This window comes from Danio rerio, chromosome 3, assembly GCF_052040795.2.
Source record: "Danio rerio strain M-AB ecotype USA chromosome 3, GRCz13ab, whole genome shotgun sequence".
NCBI classification, from domain to species: domain Eukaryota; kingdom Metazoa; phylum Chordata; class Actinopteri; order Cypriniformes; family Danionidae; genus Danio; species Danio rerio.
In genome coordinates, this window is record NC_141023.1 from 2,869,121 (window position 1) to 2,887,500 (window position 18,380).

General features: G+C 34.7%; 2 protein-coding genes across 2 annotated transcripts in view; one reads left to right on the plus strand and one right to left on the minus strand.

Annotated features, from left to right (window-relative positions):
- gucy2ca (guanylate cyclase 2Ca) overlaps nt 1–17,425 on the minus strand; it is a 39,543-nt gene extending 22,118 nt beyond the window's left edge. The window contains exons 1-7 of the mRNA XM_087243528.1: nt 17,120–17,425; nt 8,667–8,779; nt 8,412–8,479; nt 4,309–4,527; nt 4,098–4,216; nt 264–360; nt 74–188 (exon numbers count right to left, since the gene is read on the minus strand). Coding sequence (XP_087099654.1) covers nt 74–188; nt 264–360; nt 4,098–4,216; nt 4,309–4,527; nt 8,412–8,479; nt 8,667–8,779; nt 17,120–17,321 — 933 coding nt within the window. The 5' untranslated portion in view covers nt 17,322–17,425. The remainder of the gene's footprint in view (nt 1–73; nt 189–263; nt 361–4,097; nt 4,217–4,308; nt 4,528–8,411; nt 8,480–8,666; nt 8,780–17,119) is intronic.
- plbd1a (phospholipase B domain containing 1a) overlaps nt 1–18,380 on the plus strand; it is a 522,382-nt gene that overhangs the window by 261,121 nt on the left and 242,881 nt on the right. The gene's annotated exons all lie outside the window — the stretch shown is intronic.

Sequence of the window (18,380 nt, forward strand, 5' to 3'; positions counted from 1 at the left end):
CAGTAACAAAATATTATTTTCATAGATTATTAAAGTACACTGGCAGTACACTGGTCCAGGATCAGCCACTAACCGTAGTGTTGTTCCTCCAGACACTGTTGCTGGAGTAGTTCCTGAAGCTGTGCATGGTCAGCACCAGCACATTCCTCATGTGTGCAGGGCTGGACTCATTGGTGCGGTAACCCTCACTGAAACACACACACACATCAGCTGGAGAAACACTCATAACAACACTGACAGCATGAGGGGAAACACACACTCACTTGTACAGGTCGATCAGGATGAACACCACCTGAGAAGGAACTGTGTTGTTTTTCTTAATGGTGTAAATGTCATCTGGAGTCCCACACATGACGATAACTGCAGAACACACACACACTGACATTATACTGAAGAATAATGATGGATGCGTGGATGGATGGATGTATGGTAGGTATGGATGGATGGGTGGATGGTAGGTATGTGGATGGATGAATAGATAAGTATGTGAATTAATGGATGGATGGATGGATGGATGGATGGATGGATGGATGGATGGATGGATGGTCATGTGAATTAATGGATGGATGGATGGATGGATGGATGGATGGATGGTCATGTGAATTAATGGATGGATGGATGGATGGATGGATGGATGGATGGATGAATGGATGGATGGATGGATGGATGGATGGATAAATGAATGGATGGATGGTCATGTGAATTAATGGATAGATGGATGGATCGATGTATGGTAGGTATGGATGGATGGATGGATATTTGGGTAGGTATTTGGATTGGTGGATGGTATGTAAGTTGATGGAAGGATGGATAGAGTGATGGCTTAATGGTAGGCATGTAGATGGATGGATGGGTATCTGAATTGATGGAAGGATGGATGGATTGTAGGTATAGATAGATAGATAGATATTTGGATTGGTAGTTGGTAGTTGATGGAAGGATGGATAGATGAATGTGTGCAGATGAATGGATGGTAGGTATGAAGAGGGATAGATGGGTATGTTAATAGATTGATGGATGGATGGTAGGTATGTAGATGAATGGATGGATGTATGGATGGGTGAAAAGATGGGATGTTATGTGTATTGATGGATGGATGGATGGATGGATGGATATACAAATGAATGCATGGGTAGATGTGGATGGATGTATGAATAGGTATGTAGATTGATGGAAGGATAGGTATATGGATGGATGGATGGATGGATTTGGTAGTATGTGTATTTGATGGATGGATGAATACTAAGTATTTTAATAGATGGATGGATGGATAGAAGGGTTTATGAGTAAGTATGTGGATGGTTGGTAGGTTTGTGGACGGATTGAATTGAATTGAATTGAATTTTATTTGACAGATTTTAGACAAACTGTACAAAAAGTATTCCATACACTTTGTTAAAAAAAACTGTCGAGGATAAAAACACAATAAAGCCCTGGGCTTATTTCCATTGTGGTCCTCTGTTAAATTAAAACAATGTATGGCTTCATAATACTAATGAAGAATAAAACAAACAGTCGCCACAGCGGTACAAACAGCCAACCTATCCAGCACAATGTCCCTCCAGCCGCCAACCTATTCACACTCAAGTAACATAATTTAAAAAATCCTCATCCACCATGCAAAACTAATTATCCTCATCAAACAACCATCTTTTAATAGCTTTTTTGAACAACCTTAAATCTTTTATTTCCTTGATTGCTTTTGGTAGTTTGTTCCACATGATTGCACTTGTATATAAAAACATATTTTTCCCCACTAAACTTCTAAATTTAAATAAACAAATATTAAAATCCCAACTCCTAGTACTGTATGAATGCTGTTGCCTCACCATTTGAAAATAGTTCATCAAATAGCTAGGAACCACATTATTAAACATTTTACGTACCATTCCCAGTTTAAAAAAACACACTCTATTACTAACAGTTAACATACCTAATTTATTAAAAGACTCTTTGTGCAAATGTGCTCTAGGATGCATTTTTAAAATTATTCGTACTAATTTATTTTGTGCCTTTTGCAATTTCTCCTTCAAATTTTGTGAGCAGCTACTGTACCAAAATGACGTAGCATAATCAAAATGGGGTTGAATTAAAGCTCCTGCCAACAATTGTAAAGAATGAACATCCAAAAGATCAGATTGCCTTGCTAAAAACCTAATTTTTCCACAAATCTTCGTAATAACTTTTTTTGCCATAGCATCTCCTGATAATTTATTATCTATTAAGCAACCCAAATAGTTTATCACATTTTTTGACTGAATTTTCCAATCATTAATCTTAACTACCAAATTATCATCTTTTTTTCATTTCACTCTTGAAGCAAATAAAATAGCCTCTGTTTTACCCATGTGTAAAGAAAGTTTGTTGTCTAAAAACCAGTTGTAAACACTTTTTAACTGTGAACTCATAATTTCTTCCAGGGCCCTTTTGTCATGATGAGATACTAAAATTGCGGCATCATCAGCATAAAGATAGAGCTCCTCTGAACACGCTATTTTTAAATCATTAATATATAAAAGAAAAAATAATGGACCTAAAATACTTCCTTGAGGTACTCCACAGTTGATTGATAAGGGAGCAGATAATATACCCTTTATATCGACTCTCTGGTTTCTATCATGCAGATATGACTGAACCCACTTTAAAGACACTTTATCAAATCCAATTGCCTTTAATTTATATAGTAAAATTTGATGGTCCACAGTGTCAAAAGCCTTCTGAAGGTCCAGCAGCACCATTCCACAATAGTTGCCACCATCTACAGCTCTCCGTATTTTGTCTGTCATATGTAATATACATGTCTCGGTGGAATGCAATGCTCTAAAACCTGACTGTAACTCATACAAAATATGTTTTTTAGTAATGTAGTTGACTATCTGTTCGTGTACAATTTTTTCCAGAATTTTAGACATAACCCCTAAGATTGATACAGGTCTATAGTTAATCATATCTAACGTACTTCCTTTTTTATATAATGGTATAACTCTAGCACTTTTAAAATCACATGGTATTTTCCCTTGTTCAATAGATAAATTTAAAATATGTGACACCAAGGGGGCAATCACTTTAACAGAGTCTTTAAAAAATCTAGCAGGAATATTATCAACTCCAGGAGCCTTATTTAATTTTAACTCACTAATAATTTTTAAAACTTCACTTTCTGTAACAGGTCTCAGACTAAAAGAATCCGGCAAAATGTCCTGTTGTCTATAAAAAGAAAACACTCTATCTTCATTGTAAATATCAGGTTGCCCTGGAAGCTGACCACATAATTTTTTTGCTAACAATATAAAATACTGATTAAAAGATTCGGCAATATCCTTCGGATGAACTATTAATTTGTCTTCTACCTTTAAGTTAATTTTAGATGATTTCCTACTTTTAGCATATGAATAACCTAAATTTCTCAGTACACCCCAAAGTTTTTTTGGATCAAATTTATTTTCATTGATCTTATCCTTAAAAAAAACCCTTTTTGCTTCTCTTATTTTGTTCCTAACCTCATTTCTCTTTAATTTATAAAACTCATAACTGCTACAATCACTATCCTTCCTAAACTTGGCAAAACTCTCATCTCTTATCTTTAACAGTTGTAAAATTTCATCTGTAATCCAAGGGTCTGATCTTTGTTTAACTCTTATTTTTTTATATGGTGCTATTTTATTCAAAGCATTACTGAACAGATCCTTAAAACAATCCCATGCTGCCTCCACATCCTTGGATCCCCATACCCCGGACCAATCAACTTTATCCAATATATCACAAAATAAATTAGGACTATAATTCTTCATTGACCTCACTAAAAATGGATGGATGGATGGATATGTAAGCATATGAATGAATGGTAGGTAGATAGATAGGTTTGTGGATTAATGGATGGATGGATGGATAGAAGGGTTTATGAGTGTATAAGTATGTGGATGGATGGTAGGTTTGTGGATTGATGGATGGATTGATGGATTGGTATGTAGATTGGTGGATGGTAGGTATATTCATGGATGAATGGATGGATGGATGGATGGCTGTGCAGATGGATGGATGTGCAGATGGATGGATGGATGGATGTGTGTATGTATGATAGCCCGGTGTTTTCTCACTGTTGCTGTGTCGGTCTTTTCTCTTCAGCGCTGTCGACAGCTCAGACTCACTCCTCAGCATCTCTCTGGAAATGTTGGAGGAGAAGAGAGCAGACGGAGCCTCCAGAGCATTGATGTACCTGACGGACACACACACACACACCTCAGGCTGCTGCGTGTACAGTATCTCTGTGTGTGTGTTCTGAATGTGTGAGTGTTTCAGTGTGATTACCAGAAGCATTCCTCTGTGTAGTTGTCTTTTTTATACACATAGGCTGTTTTCCACGCCGGCTTCAGATTCTTGACAGACGTGTGCCAGAAGTGGAAGAAGAACTCTGCGATTTTGCGCGCCGGAGGAAGCAGACGGGTGAGCTTCTGCTTATAGTCGCAGGACAGACCGAAACTACCCGCCGAGATGATGGGGATGGTGAGAGTCAGACCCACCTCCTGACTGACACACACACACACACACATAGTCACACACAAATCATTTCCTTCATCATTACTAACACTTTAAAGCCCTGCTGGAGAAAAAACTAAACTATAGAAGTCTTCATAGAATTGGGAAAGTTTTTGATGGTTAGTATGGAGATTGTGTTGACTTTAATGTGGTCTGTTGTGGTACTAAAAATAAAATCAACAAGAGAAAGTCCCAAAACACATTGGAAATCGTTCAGGTGTTCTGGTGTTGATGGTTGTTCGTTGTTGGCTTGTTAAACCAATAAACCCCCAAAACACTGTGGCTTATTTACATGGACTCTATAACAGCTGAGGGACGGTGATGTAGAGCGCCTGGAACCCCATTAGCTGTTATAAATTGACCGTAAACCACGGCTTCACAGGGTTTATTGCTTTTATAGAACAGTTACATCATAGACACAGTGCGGCAAGCGTTCACTGAATAAACCAGCAAATGTACTGTTTCTTTGGCTCAGTAATGATAATGGAATGGTTGCTAAGCAACAGTCACGAGTGTGTGTTTGTACAGTATTTTACAACAGCTTTGAATGTGGCTCAACCAATCAGAATCAGAGACTGGAAAGACTGATTGGATAAAAGCTCTTTAATGGTGTTTGTAGTGGAAACCATGTGAACTTCTGACAGAGTTTCTATAGTTTTGTTGCTGTTTTATTGTATAATTCTTTTGTATGATATTCAACTCGGTTCCATTTAGTTCAATTCTATTCTAATCTGTTCTGTTCTGTTTTGTTCTGTTTTATTCCATTTCTTTCTATTGTATTTTATTGTACTCCTCCATTTCCATTTCTATACTATTTTATTCATTTCTATTCTGTTCAGTTCCATTTAGTTTTTATTATATTGTATTCCATTTCATTTTTTGTATTATAGTCTGTTCTTTTCTATTCAGTTCTGTTCTATTCTATTCTAATTTTCTCGGTTCTGTCCCATTCTCTTCCTTTCCAATCTATTCACTGTTCTGTTCTGTTCCATTCTATTCTCTTTTATTGCTTTTCATTCTATTCTATTCTATTATGTTCTGTTCTTATCAGTTCTTGTTTATTCTGTTCTATTCTATTCTGTTCACTTAAATTCTATATTATTCTATTATGTTCTGTTCTATTTTTTCTGTTCTATTCTATTCTATTCTGTTCGATTGTATATTATTCTTTTCTGTTTTGTTCTATTCTATTCTGTTCTATTTTATTCTGTTCTATTGTATTGTATTGTATTCTATTCTGTTCTGTTCTAGTCTATTGTTCTTTTTATTCTGTTCTATTCTTTTCTGTTCTATTTCATTCTATTCTGTTCTATTGCTCTATTTTATTCTGTTCTATTATATTCTAATTTTCTTGGTTCTGTCCCATTCTCTTCCTTTCCAATCTATCCAATGTTCTGTTCTGTTCCATTCTATTCTCTTTTATTGCTTTTCATTCTATTCTATTCTATTCTATTCTATTCTATTCTATTCTATTCTATTCTACTCTGTTCTACTCTGTTCTGTTCTTATCTTTTCTTTTCATTCTATTCTATTCTATTCTATTCTATTCTACTCTGTTCTGTTCTGTTATTATCTTTTCTTTTTATTCTGTTCTATTCTATTCTGTTCATTTCAATTCTATATTATTCTATTATGTTCTGTTCTGATCTATTTTATTCTGTTCTCTTCTGTTCTATTCTTTTCTGTTCTATTCTTTTCTGTTCTATTCTGTTCTGTTCTATTCTGTTCTGTTCTATTCTGTTCGATTCTATATTATTCTATTCTGTTCTGTTCTGTTCTATTCTGTTCTGTTCTGTTCTGTTCTGTTCTATTCTGTTCTGTTCTATTCTGTTCTCATCTCTTCTGTTCTATTCTATTCTGTTCTGTTCTCTTCTCTTCTCTTCTCTTCTGTTCTGTTCTATTCTATTCTGTTCTATTCTGTTCTGTTCTATTCTATTCTGTTCTATTCTGTTCTATTTTATTCTATTCTGTTCTGTTCTGTTCTATTCTATTCTATTCTATTCTGTTCTGTTCTGTTCTGTTCTATTCTATTCTATTCTGTTCTCTTCTCTTCTCTTCTCTTCTCTTCTCTTCTGTTCTATTCTATTCTGTTCTGTTCTGTTCTGTTCTATTCTGTTCTATTCTATATTATTCTATTCTGTTCTGTTCTGTTCTATTCTGTTCTATTTTATTCTATTCTGTTCTGTTCTATTCTGTTCTGTTCTGTTCTCTTCTCTTCTGTTCTATTCTATTCTGTTCTCTTCTGTTCTGTTCTATTCTGTTCTGTTCTGTTCTGTTCTATTCTGTTCTATTCTATATTATTCTATTCTGTTCTGTTCTATTCTATTCTGTTCTATTCTGTTCTATTTTATTCTATTCTGTTCTGTTCTATATTATTCTATTCTGTTCTGTTCTATTCTGTTCTATTCTATTCTATTTTATTCTATTCTGTTCGATTCTATATTATTCTATTCTGTTCTGTTCTATTCTGTTCTATTCTATTCTATTTTATTCTATTCTGTTCGATTCTATATTATTCTATTCTGTTCTGTTCTATTCTGTTCTGTTCTATTCTGTTCTCATCTCTTCTGTTCTATTCTATTCTGTTCTGTTCTCTTCTCTTCTCTTCTGTTCTGTTCTATTCTATTCTGTTCTATTCTGTTCTGTTCTATTCTATTCTGTTCTATTCTGTTCTATTTTATTCTATTCTGTTCTGTTCTGTTCTATTCTATTCTATTCTGTTCTCTTCTCTTCTCTTCTCTTCTGTTCTATTCTGTTCTGTTCTGTTCTGTTCTGTTCTATTCTGTTCTATTCTATATTATTCTATTCTGTTCTGTTCTATTCTATTCTGTTCTATTCTGTTCTATTTTATTCTATTCTGTTCTGTTCTATTCTGTTCTGTTCTGTTCTGTTCTCTTCTCTTCTGTTCTATTCTATTCTGTTCTGTTCTCTTCTGTTCTGTTCTATTCTGTTCTGTTCTGTTCTGTTCTATTCTGTTCTATTCTATATTATTCTATTCTGTTCTGTTCTATTCTATTCTGTTCTATTCTGTTCTATTTTATTCTATTCTGTTCTGTTCTATATTATTCTATTCTGTTCTGTTCTATTCTGTTCTATTCTATTCTATTTTATTCTATTCTGTTCGATTCTATATTATTCTATTCTGTTCTGTTCTATTCTGTTCTATTTTATTCTGTTCTATTCTGTTCTGTTCTAGTCTATTGTTCTTTTTATTCTGTTATTTTCTAGTGTACACTATTATATTCTGTTCTATTTCATTCTATTCTGTTCTATTGCTCTATTTTATTCTGTTCTATTCTATTGTTATTTTCTCTATTACACTATTTTATTCTGTTCTGTTCTATTCTGTTCTACTTTATTCTGTTCTATTCTATTGTTATTTTCTATTGTACACTATTCTATTATGTTCTATTTTATTCTGTTCTATTCTATTCTATAGACCTTTTTGATTCATGTAAATAAAAACAATGGTCCTGATGTATTTCCTGTTTTACATGTTTAATTTCTTCAGCTTCAGAGAATCAAAAAAGAGCCACATATTGATAATTAATGTTATGCTGTTTTAACATTAAGTTATGATTGACTTGCCTCAGTTATGAAATAGTTTGATAACAAGCAGGAAATGTTCATGGCCAATGACGTGACTGTCATTCTATTCTATTCTGTTTCTTTCTGCACTATTCTCTATTTCATTCTACTCTTTTCTGTTCCTCTCTGTTTTAATTTTATTCTAGTGAAATCAATAGAACTTCCATCAGTGTTTCTGTTGTTTGATTGTTGTCCAGCAGGAATAGTTTCACACAGGCCAATAGAAGCTCATTAATTAAAACTCAATATCTGAAGTAATGTTGAGGTGATAATAGAGTTGAACTCACTCCACCAGCTGAAAGGTGGCGTATGTGCAGGACGGCCCCAGCATCACACAGCCCAGCTCACTGTTGTTCTGCAGCACACACACACACACACACACACACACACACACACACACACACACACACACACACACAGCACAGCATTATATTTACAGGTTTACAGAGCTTTAACTGAAATCTGTGTAATGTTTGAGCGCGCCCGAGGGAAAATGCTGTTAATAACGCTGAACGTCCTGCAAGGGTCAAGGTCAGACTCACGTGCAGGGATTTGAGGATCTCCACCGCTTCACATGTACTGCTGCCACAGCCCCGGCGCCGGTAATGAGTGGTGTTGAAGCCGCTGAACAGAACCTTAATGTGGAAGTCCAGACCTACAACAACACAAACAACAACCCTTTATTCAGCAGCAGCTCCAGCTCACCTGTGCTTCAGCTCATTTTAAAAGACTACATGTGTTTATTAGCAGAGAACTGGAATATATTCTAGTTATTTAGGCTATGCAGTAACGCAATAGGTAGTGCTGTCTCCTCAGAGCAAGAAGGTCGCTGGTTCGAGCCTCGGCTGAGTCAGTTGCCATTTCTGTGTGGAGTTTGCATGTTCTCCCTGCATTCGTGTGGGTTTTCTCTAGGTGCTCTGGTTTCCCCCACAGTCCAAAGACATGCTGTACAGGTGAATTGGGTAGGCTAAACTGTTCATAGTGTATGAGTGTGTATGAATGTTTCCCAGAGATGGGTTGCAGCTGGAAGGGCATCCGCTGTGTAAAAAATATGGGCTGGATAAGTTGGTGGTTCATTCTGCTGTGACGACCCCAGATTGATGGGGGACTAAGCAGAAAAGAAAATGAATGAATGAATGAATGAATGAACGAATGAATTTAGGCTACTGGACAACTGACCTGATCTGTATTCTATTGTATTTTACTCTGCTGTTCTGTTCTGTTTTGATCTGTTCTATTCTGTTCTTTTCTAGTCTGTTTTGTTCCTACTGTTTCCATTCTATTCTATTACATTTTACTCCATTCTACTGTTTTTTTCAATTCAATTCTATTCTGTTCCATTTCATTTCATTCTATTTTGATCCATTCTTGTCTGTTCTGCTGTTCTATTCCACTCTGGTCCTTTCATTCTATTCTTTTGTATTCTATTCTAGTCTTTTATAGTCGTTCAGTTTCTTTTCGGTTTCTATTTTATTCTGTTCCATTTATTTTTATTATGTTATGTTCCATTTTACTCTGTTTTGTTCTATTTAATCCTGTTCTGTTCTGTTTCATTCTATTATATTCTATTCCATTTTAGTCTGTTCTGTCCCTACTGTTTCAATTTATTTATATTCTATACAATGCCATTCTAATCTATTCTGTTATTTTTTTTGATCTGTTTATTCCATTTTATTCTATTCTGTTCTGTTCTGTTCCTTTCTACTCTGTTCTGCTGTCTGCTATTTCATTTCATTCCATTCTATTCTGTTCCATTTAGAACTATTCTATTCCAGTCTTATCTATTCTGTTATTTTTTTTCTGTTCTATTCTATTCCATTCTATTGTTTCATATGACTCTATTTTTTATTCTGTTCTAGTCTTTTCTGTTCCATTTGGTTTCTTTTCTTTTCTATTCTGTTCCATTTATTTCTATTCTACTGTTTTGTTCTATACTGTTATGTTCCGTTTTACTCTCTTCTGCTTTTTTGTTCCATCTTATTCTGTTCTATTTCATTTCATTTTATTATATTTTGTTCTGTTTTAGTCTGTTCTGTTGCTACTGTTTCAATTCTATTCTATTATGTTCCATTTCATTTTATTTTTTTATATTCCATTATAATCAATTGTGTCATGTTTTGTTCTATTCTATTAAATTCTACTCTATTCTATTCTGTTTCATTCTACTCTGTTTTGGCATTCTGTTGTATTCCATTCTGTTCCTTTCAATTTATTCTATTATTTTCTGCTCCATTCTGTTTCTTATGTTTAATATTCTGTTGCATTTGTTTCTATTCTGTTCTGTTTTGCTCTGTTCTATTTTGTTCCATTCTACTCTTTTTTTTGTTGCGTTCTGTTTCTACTCTATATTAGATTCCACTTATATTTCTATTCTGTTTTGTTCCACTTATTTTTACTGTTTTGTTTTATTCTATTCTTTTTCATTCTAATCTATTCTATTATGTTTTGTTCTATTCTACTCTATTCTGTTCTTTCATTCTACTCTGTTCTGATTTTTCTGTTCTTATTCTATTCTATTCCATTTGTTTTCATTCTATTGTGTTTTGATACATTTTGTTTAATTCTATTTTGCTCCATTCTACTCTTTTCTGTTGCATTCTGTTTCTATTTTATTCAATTTCGTTTTTTTATTCTATTCTGTTCCATTTATATGTATTGTTCTGTTCTACTTCATTCTAATCTTTTCTGTTATGTTTTGTTCTGTTCTGTTCCACTTTTCTTTGTTCCGATGTTCTGTTCTATTCCATTATGTTCCAGTTAATCCATTTTATTCTATTTGTGTCTATTCTATTCTGTTAAGTTTTGTTCTATCCTATTCCAGTCTACTCATTTCAGTTGCATTCTGTTTCTGTTCTATACAATTCCATTTGTTTACATTCTGTTCTGTTCCATTTATTTCTACTGTGTTCTGTTCTGTACTATTCTATTTCTTTCTTATCTAATCCATTCTGTTATGTTTTGATCTATTCTATTCTACTCTATTATATTTTGTTTTATTCTTCTCTTTTCTTATGTTCTGCTCTATTCCATTCTGTTTCAGTGTATTATATTCTGTTCTATTCTATTCTGTTTTATTCTTCTTTTCTGATGTTCTGTTCTATTCCATTCTGTTCCAGTATATTTTATTCTATTCTATTCTATTCTATTCTATTCTATTCTATTCTATTCTATTCTATTCTATTTTGTTTCATTCTTCTCTTTTCTGATGTTCTGTTCTATTCTGTTCCAGTCTATTCTAAATTCAAAACAGACTGAAATCTAGACCATCTGACCTGATCTCCAGTCAGTGTTGTAGAGGAGGACAGTGGCGGGTAAGTCACTTAAAAATAAAGTAATTATGTTGAGTTTAAATTACTTAAAATTACAATGTCTACTGCTCAATAAGGTATTGAATCACCAGACTCAACACTATAAATCTCTGCAGAGACACAGTAGAAATTAAAGTCTTTTCATTCTTTAAATTCGAGTCAAACATGGCCTTTAGCTTTAATAAGTTATTGATTAAAATTAAAGCATTTTAATATATAACCTAGCATCCTTTGGCTAGCAAGCAGAATTACTTTAAGAGATCAAAATGTTTCAATATTAAATGTTTCACAGAAATGAATAGTTCTATAAGCAAAGAATTGTCTGACAAATGAAAACCTCCTTCAACTGCTTTAATAAAATCAAATAACTCTGCAAAACATATTAATACAAAAACACAATGACTCAAAATTCTCTGAATTCATACCATACTGTACATGATCATAAACTGATGAATAAATACAATTATTCAGCAAAATATATTTGTATGTATTAATATTATATTTATTACTTATTACAGTGTTTTAGGCAAATACATTATAAGTAACTCACTGCAATTAAAAGAAATACAAATAAAACATATTTACTTTACTATTTTCAACCGATTAGTAATTTCATTCATTCATTCATTTTCTTGTCAGCTTAGTCCCTTTATTAACCCGGGGTCGCCACAACGGAATGAACCGCCAATTATGCAGCCCATGTTCTACGCAGCGAATGCCCTTCCAGCTGCAACCCATCTCTGGGAAACATCCAAACAGACTCATTCACACTCATACACTATGGACAGTTTAGCCTAACCAATTCACCTGTTGCATGTGTTTGGACTGTGGGGGAAACCGGAGCACCCGGAGGAAACCCACACGAACACACGGAGAACATGCAAACTCCACACAGAAATGCCAACTGAGCCGAGGCTCGAACCAGCGACCTTCTTGCTGTGAGGCGACCGCACTACCCACTGCGCCACTGAGTCGCCTCTGTAAGAATTACTATTGAGTAAATAATCAAATTACTTATTGAGTATTTCAGTTATGAAGTGCATCAGAACGGCCTCTGCTTTGTCTGTTTTTAACCCTTTGGTTCTCCTTATTTGTGAGCTACACTGGTGGTCTTAGCGGGTCAAAAAGGGACGAACACCTGTAAAATACACACAGTTTTTTTTCAGTGCAATCAATTAAATTAGGATATTGTTTATTTGTTTATTTATTTTTTGAGAAAAGTTTTTACAGTTTGACACATGTAAATCACTGCAGAATTGTTCTACCCAGCAGGCCTATGTCATATACAGTACAGATACTTCATAAATAACCCACTATAAAGTAAAAGAATTAACCTTTGCTTTTTGTTTTCACAAGCTTTGGAGACGTATTCTGCTTTTAAATAATAGCTCACCTATAGCATTCGCTTGAGGCTGTGTTCAAAATGACATCAATGTTTTCAAAGTGCACTGTGAAGGGAGCACAATTGTACACATGAAGATCGCTAAAACTGAACTGTAAAAATAGTTTGAAAGCAAATTACACCTAAGAGAGATGAGCTTAATGCTTTTTTTATTTTTAATAATTCCAAGTTTAAATGTAGGAATGTTCTAAATGAATAGGGCATAGGGGGGATAACTAAGAATAGAACACAGCCAGGAGCTATGTTTCTAACTACAGCTCCAAAGCTGTAGTTGCAAGTACACAAGTTTGCAACACAGTTTGCGAATGTTCATTGGAGCGACGGATTTGGGGATTGGCAAATCAACAAACTATGTTTTTAACGACGGCACTTGCGACCTTAGTTGGCTAACGATGGTTTCAGGAAACGCTCCACAGATTAGTTTTTGTTTAATAATATTCTTCCTATTTTATTTTTCATTTTGAGAGGGATTTGTGGTAGTAACTAATATATATGCAGTAATTAACATCTATTTTCCACCCATTGAAAACAATGCAATTTTTCACCATTTTGTTTGTTTGTTTGTTTGTTTGTTTGTTGTTGTTACTGCAGTATTTCCAGTTAAAACAGGTACCTTGGCATCCAAATACAATGTGTCGAGGGCAAAATACCGTCATCTGCATGTATAGAAAAGAAAAAGGTGTAATGCCATGGTGCAGCCGTGTGTTCCAGTATTACTATATCCATAAAGCTGCTTGTGAAGTCTCTAGTTGTGTAGACATTACTGAGAAATTACAACATGCAGTCAGACAATCTAAAAGACTAGTTTTATAATTTCAAAAACCAAAATGACCGGACCGGAGACTACCATAAGGTTAAATCTACTCTTAAAAGCGATCTCCTCTCGCTGGCACACTGAAAAATTTTACATGCAGAACTGTTGCAAACAAATTATTGAATTTAATATTCAACTTATTTTTTTTGTTTAAATTCAGCCCAAATAAATAGTTTATAACACTTAACGTAAAAGGAATCCTCTTTAAATGATTTTTTTCTGTGCATTTAATAGTTCTCCAATGCTTCTTTGTTTTAGTGTTTTATTGTTCCTAACTCTTTATTGTATACAAATGTGTGGACTCGTCTTTGTTATTTTTTTCTCTGTGCAGCACTTTGGTCGACTGCGGATGTTTTAAAATAATCTTTGTATTGTATTGTAATTATAAAGTACTTTAAATGGCAGTTTAATGATGTAATTAGCCATTCATTACTTTTTGAAGTAACTCACCAAACGCTGTATTTATTAGTGGCACAGTTTACACAAAACAGTAAAACACAAATATATTTTACTGTCATTATTTACAATTCTGTCTTGATTTAGTGTCATACTTCACTCATATGTTTTTATTCTGTTTAAGACAAAAGAGGATATTTTGAAGAATGTTGGAAACCTGTAACCATTGACTTTATGGTGTTTTTTCTACTACGTGGTTACAGGTTTCTAACCCTTATTTGTAAATAGTTTGATATAAACACAGCTGAAGTCAGAATTATTAGCCCTTGTTTATTTTTCCCCAATTTCTGTTTACGGAGAGCAGATTTCTTCAGCACATTTCTAATAATTAAAGTTTTAATAACTTGTTTGGTTAAGTAAGTTTGGTGAACTGAATAATTTAAGTATAGTCTACAAGACTGAAAACACATGTGTTTAGCTGTGCCTTTACTGTATGAGCACTGTGCTGCGTCCGACAGATCGCACTATTATGTTTTTCATTTTCTTTTTCATTCTTTTATTACCTATTTTAACACATTTTAATTTGTTTTTATCTGTTTTTAATATATTTTATTGTCTGCATTTTATGTTCCTAAACTTGTCTTTTTATTCCTGTTTATGTAAAGCACTTTGAATTGCCACTGTGTATGAAATGTGCTATATAAATAAACTTGCCTTGCCTTGCCTTACAAAACCGGCAAGTTAAATAAACTTAATTATGCAAGTTTTTGAAGATTCCATTACTCAATTAAATTGAGCCAACAAGTTTAGTCAATTAATTTAGTTCAGTCAACTTATTAGGGTTTTCAGTGTAATATAGACATTATTCTAAAGGGTTACTGTACACTGAAAAAAATATATATTTAAAGATGATTCCTGGGATTTGCTAAATTTTTTTTACGTTAAGTGGTTATAAACAATTTAATTGTGTTGGATTTAAACAAACCAAAGTTTGTTTAAATTCAACACAAATAAATTGTTTGCAACAGTTCTGCATGCAACACTTTTTTCAGTGTATTTTGTTTGAAGGATTGATTTATGGGTATGAGATTCTGTTCAAAATAAATCAAATCAAAAGGAAAGAGAGAGTAAATGATGACAGAATTTTCATTTTTAGGTGAAATATATCTATTTAAGTGCACTGATCTTTCATTAATATCTAACGACACTGTAAATAATATCCCTAAATTAGCAGTTTTCAGTATTTTGCGATTGATGTTTTAATTTTTTCCTGTTTATTTCTGCTTCTGAACTGCATTATGGGAGCTTGATCTTTCCTCCAACAGCTTTTAACCTTGAAAGTTTGTAAAAAGTGACTTTTATGAACACGTGTAATAGTCCGCAGGGCTATATTGTCTGGGTTGGTGTTGTATATTACGCTACAAACACCTTGTAATAAACTGCAGCACATTTTCTGCTATTTTACAGACTTATTTCTCTAGATCAGTGTTTCTTAACTGGTGGGTCGCGACCCAAAAGTGGGTCGTTGGAACATTTTCAGTGGGTCAAAAAAAACAACAAAAGTTTAATCTATTTAAAAGTTTTAATAACTCGTTTGGTTAAGTAAGTTTGGTGAACTGAATAATTTAAGTATAATCTACAAAACCGGCAAGTTAAATAAACTTAAATATGCATGTTTTTGAAGACTCCATTACTCAATTAAATTGAGGCTTATACTTTATACTTTATATTTTGCTTATACTGGACTTTTTATTTTGAAATGCATGCGTGACAACCCTACCATTTGACATGTGAAATTTCCTTTAATTTTAGCAACAAATATCCCTGCTGAAAAATCCAGCATAAACCAGCCTAGGCTGGTTGGCTGGTTTTAGCTGGTTGACCAGCCTGGTTTTAGAGGGGTTTTGGCTATTTCCAGCCTGGTCTAAGCTGGTAAGGCTGGAAAATGACCAGCTAAAACCAGCTTGACCAGCCTGGTTTAAGCTGGATATAGCTGGTTTTGGCTGGACTCCCAGCTTGGCTAGGCTGGTCAAGCTGGTTTTAGCTGGTCTTCTCTCAGCCTGACCAGCTAAGACCATGCTGGAAATGGCTGGAAACCAGCCTGGAAGTGGCCAAAAACCCTCTAAAACCAGCCTGGTCGACCAGCTAAAACCAGCCAACCAGCCTAGGCTGGTTTAGGCTGGATTTTTCAGCAGGGATGTCGAAGCGCAAGTGCAACTCCGAATATATACAGTATGGACGTACATATTTTGATGACAAAAAAAGACTTTAAGTCTCAGTGTGTCATATGTAGTGATGTGCTCTCACAAGAGAGCATGAAACCTTCTGAATTAAAACGACATTTGGAAACCAGACAACATGTTTTATTAAGAGTTCAGTTCAGTTTATGGCAACTGAATCTTTCCTTACCCTGACCACTGTTAACAGTATTAGCGGCTTTTCGTTTGTAATATTACTATAATTTGAAACATTTTGTTAAATAACAGCAATAAAATATTGTTTATTTGTAAGTCTCTGTGATTTTCTGATGATGTATCTGTCACTACTTGTGCATGTTAACAAATAAATACAAATTATTTATAATTCCTAAAATTGTATTATAGTTCCTAAAAATTTGGGTCGCGACCTGATGACCATGTAAAAATGTGGGTCCCATGGCCAAACCAGTTGAGAAACCTGCTTTAGATATTATATCTTATATTATTAAATGTCACTTTGTTAAACTGTAGAGTTTAGATTTCAAAATCAAAAGTGGACAGAGATCAACATCCCATAATGCAATTTATTATAAACACACACAAACTGTTAATTAAGAGGTATTTTAACAGTAAACTGTAAAAAAAAATACTAGTTGTCTTAAATTTATAAGCTTATTTGAATTTAAACTGACTTAAAAGAGCTTGCACGACTTATAAGATTAAGTTAGAGTATGATTAATTAAAAACACATGCTGTCATGACTAATTGACCATATCATTTATTGTACAGTGTAAGATGAACTCATTGTATCGATTAATCTGTTTTATTTGATCTCACAGTCGCAAATAAACCCTTCGCTAACATTATATCCTCTCACCTTCAGCGTGGTTCTTGTTGTTTTGGTCCTCCACCGCCGTTTCCACCACATCCTTCACGAACTTCAGGCTCCAGGGCGAGTTTTCGTCCTCCAGCAGAACCACGTTTAATGTGACCGACGAGTTTCTACAGCTCAACACATTGAACCCGGAGACACCGAGTAAAGAAACCCAGCAGAAGCACAGCAGAGCCAGCATTTTCATTCTGTGTGTGTGTGTGTGTGTGTGTGTTTCAGGCGCAGTCTAAGGCCTCGAGGTGTCCATCAGATCACATGATAGCTGTGAAACGGCTCCGTTCACCCACTGCCGAGAGACTTTTCTGCGGTTGTGTTTTTACAGGGAGCCTGAAGAGGAAATGCGCACTCAGGTGTGTCTCTGTGCGTTAATGAACAACCAACACACACACACACACACCATCAACCTGATCTGAGGAAGAAGGACAACAACAAAACAAACCTCTAGCTTCTGCTCTAGTAAACACTACTGCTGTTTTTGCTTCATTGACTTCCATTATAATCTCCTTCATTGATCATGACAGCATCTCATCATGCATTCTTGACTGTTGCTGGTTTTCCCTGTTGGGATTAGGAGTAAACACTTTAATATATACTTTGAACCAACTTTTAAAGAAGACTTTTTAGCTGTAATTTCATCCATTCATTCATTTTCCTCCGCTTTTCCAGGGCCGGGTCGCGGAGGCAGCAGTCTTAGGAGAGAATCCCTCTCCCCAGACACTTCCTCCAGCTCTTCCGGGGGGATCCTGAGCTCAGTCGAGAGACATAGTACCTCCAGTGTTTACTGGGTCTTCCCTAAGGCTTCCTTCCGGTGGGACATGCCTGAACAGTGACTGAAACAGTAATTTCATTCATTCATTTTCTTTTCAGCTTATTCCCTTTATTAATCCGGGGTCGCCACAGCGGAATGAACCGCCAACTTATCCAGCACATTTTTACGCAGTGGATGAGCTTCCAGCCGCAACCCATCTCTGGGAAACAGCAGAGAAAAAGTTCTCTTAACAGCTTTGAAAGCTAAATGTATTGTTCCTGGCACTTTAATAAACAAATATATGTAATAACAGGAAAAAAACATTTAAAAAGCTAAAAATGTACATACCTGTCTCCTTCCCATAAAATGTGCTGTCGGCCATTTTGGATGCAGTGTAAGAAGTGGTTGCAAGCATGCCAGCCAATCAAATGACATCTCACTAGAAAGCCCAGGATGTCCTCTGAACAGTACAGCATGACTTAACAGAGTAGCTTAAAA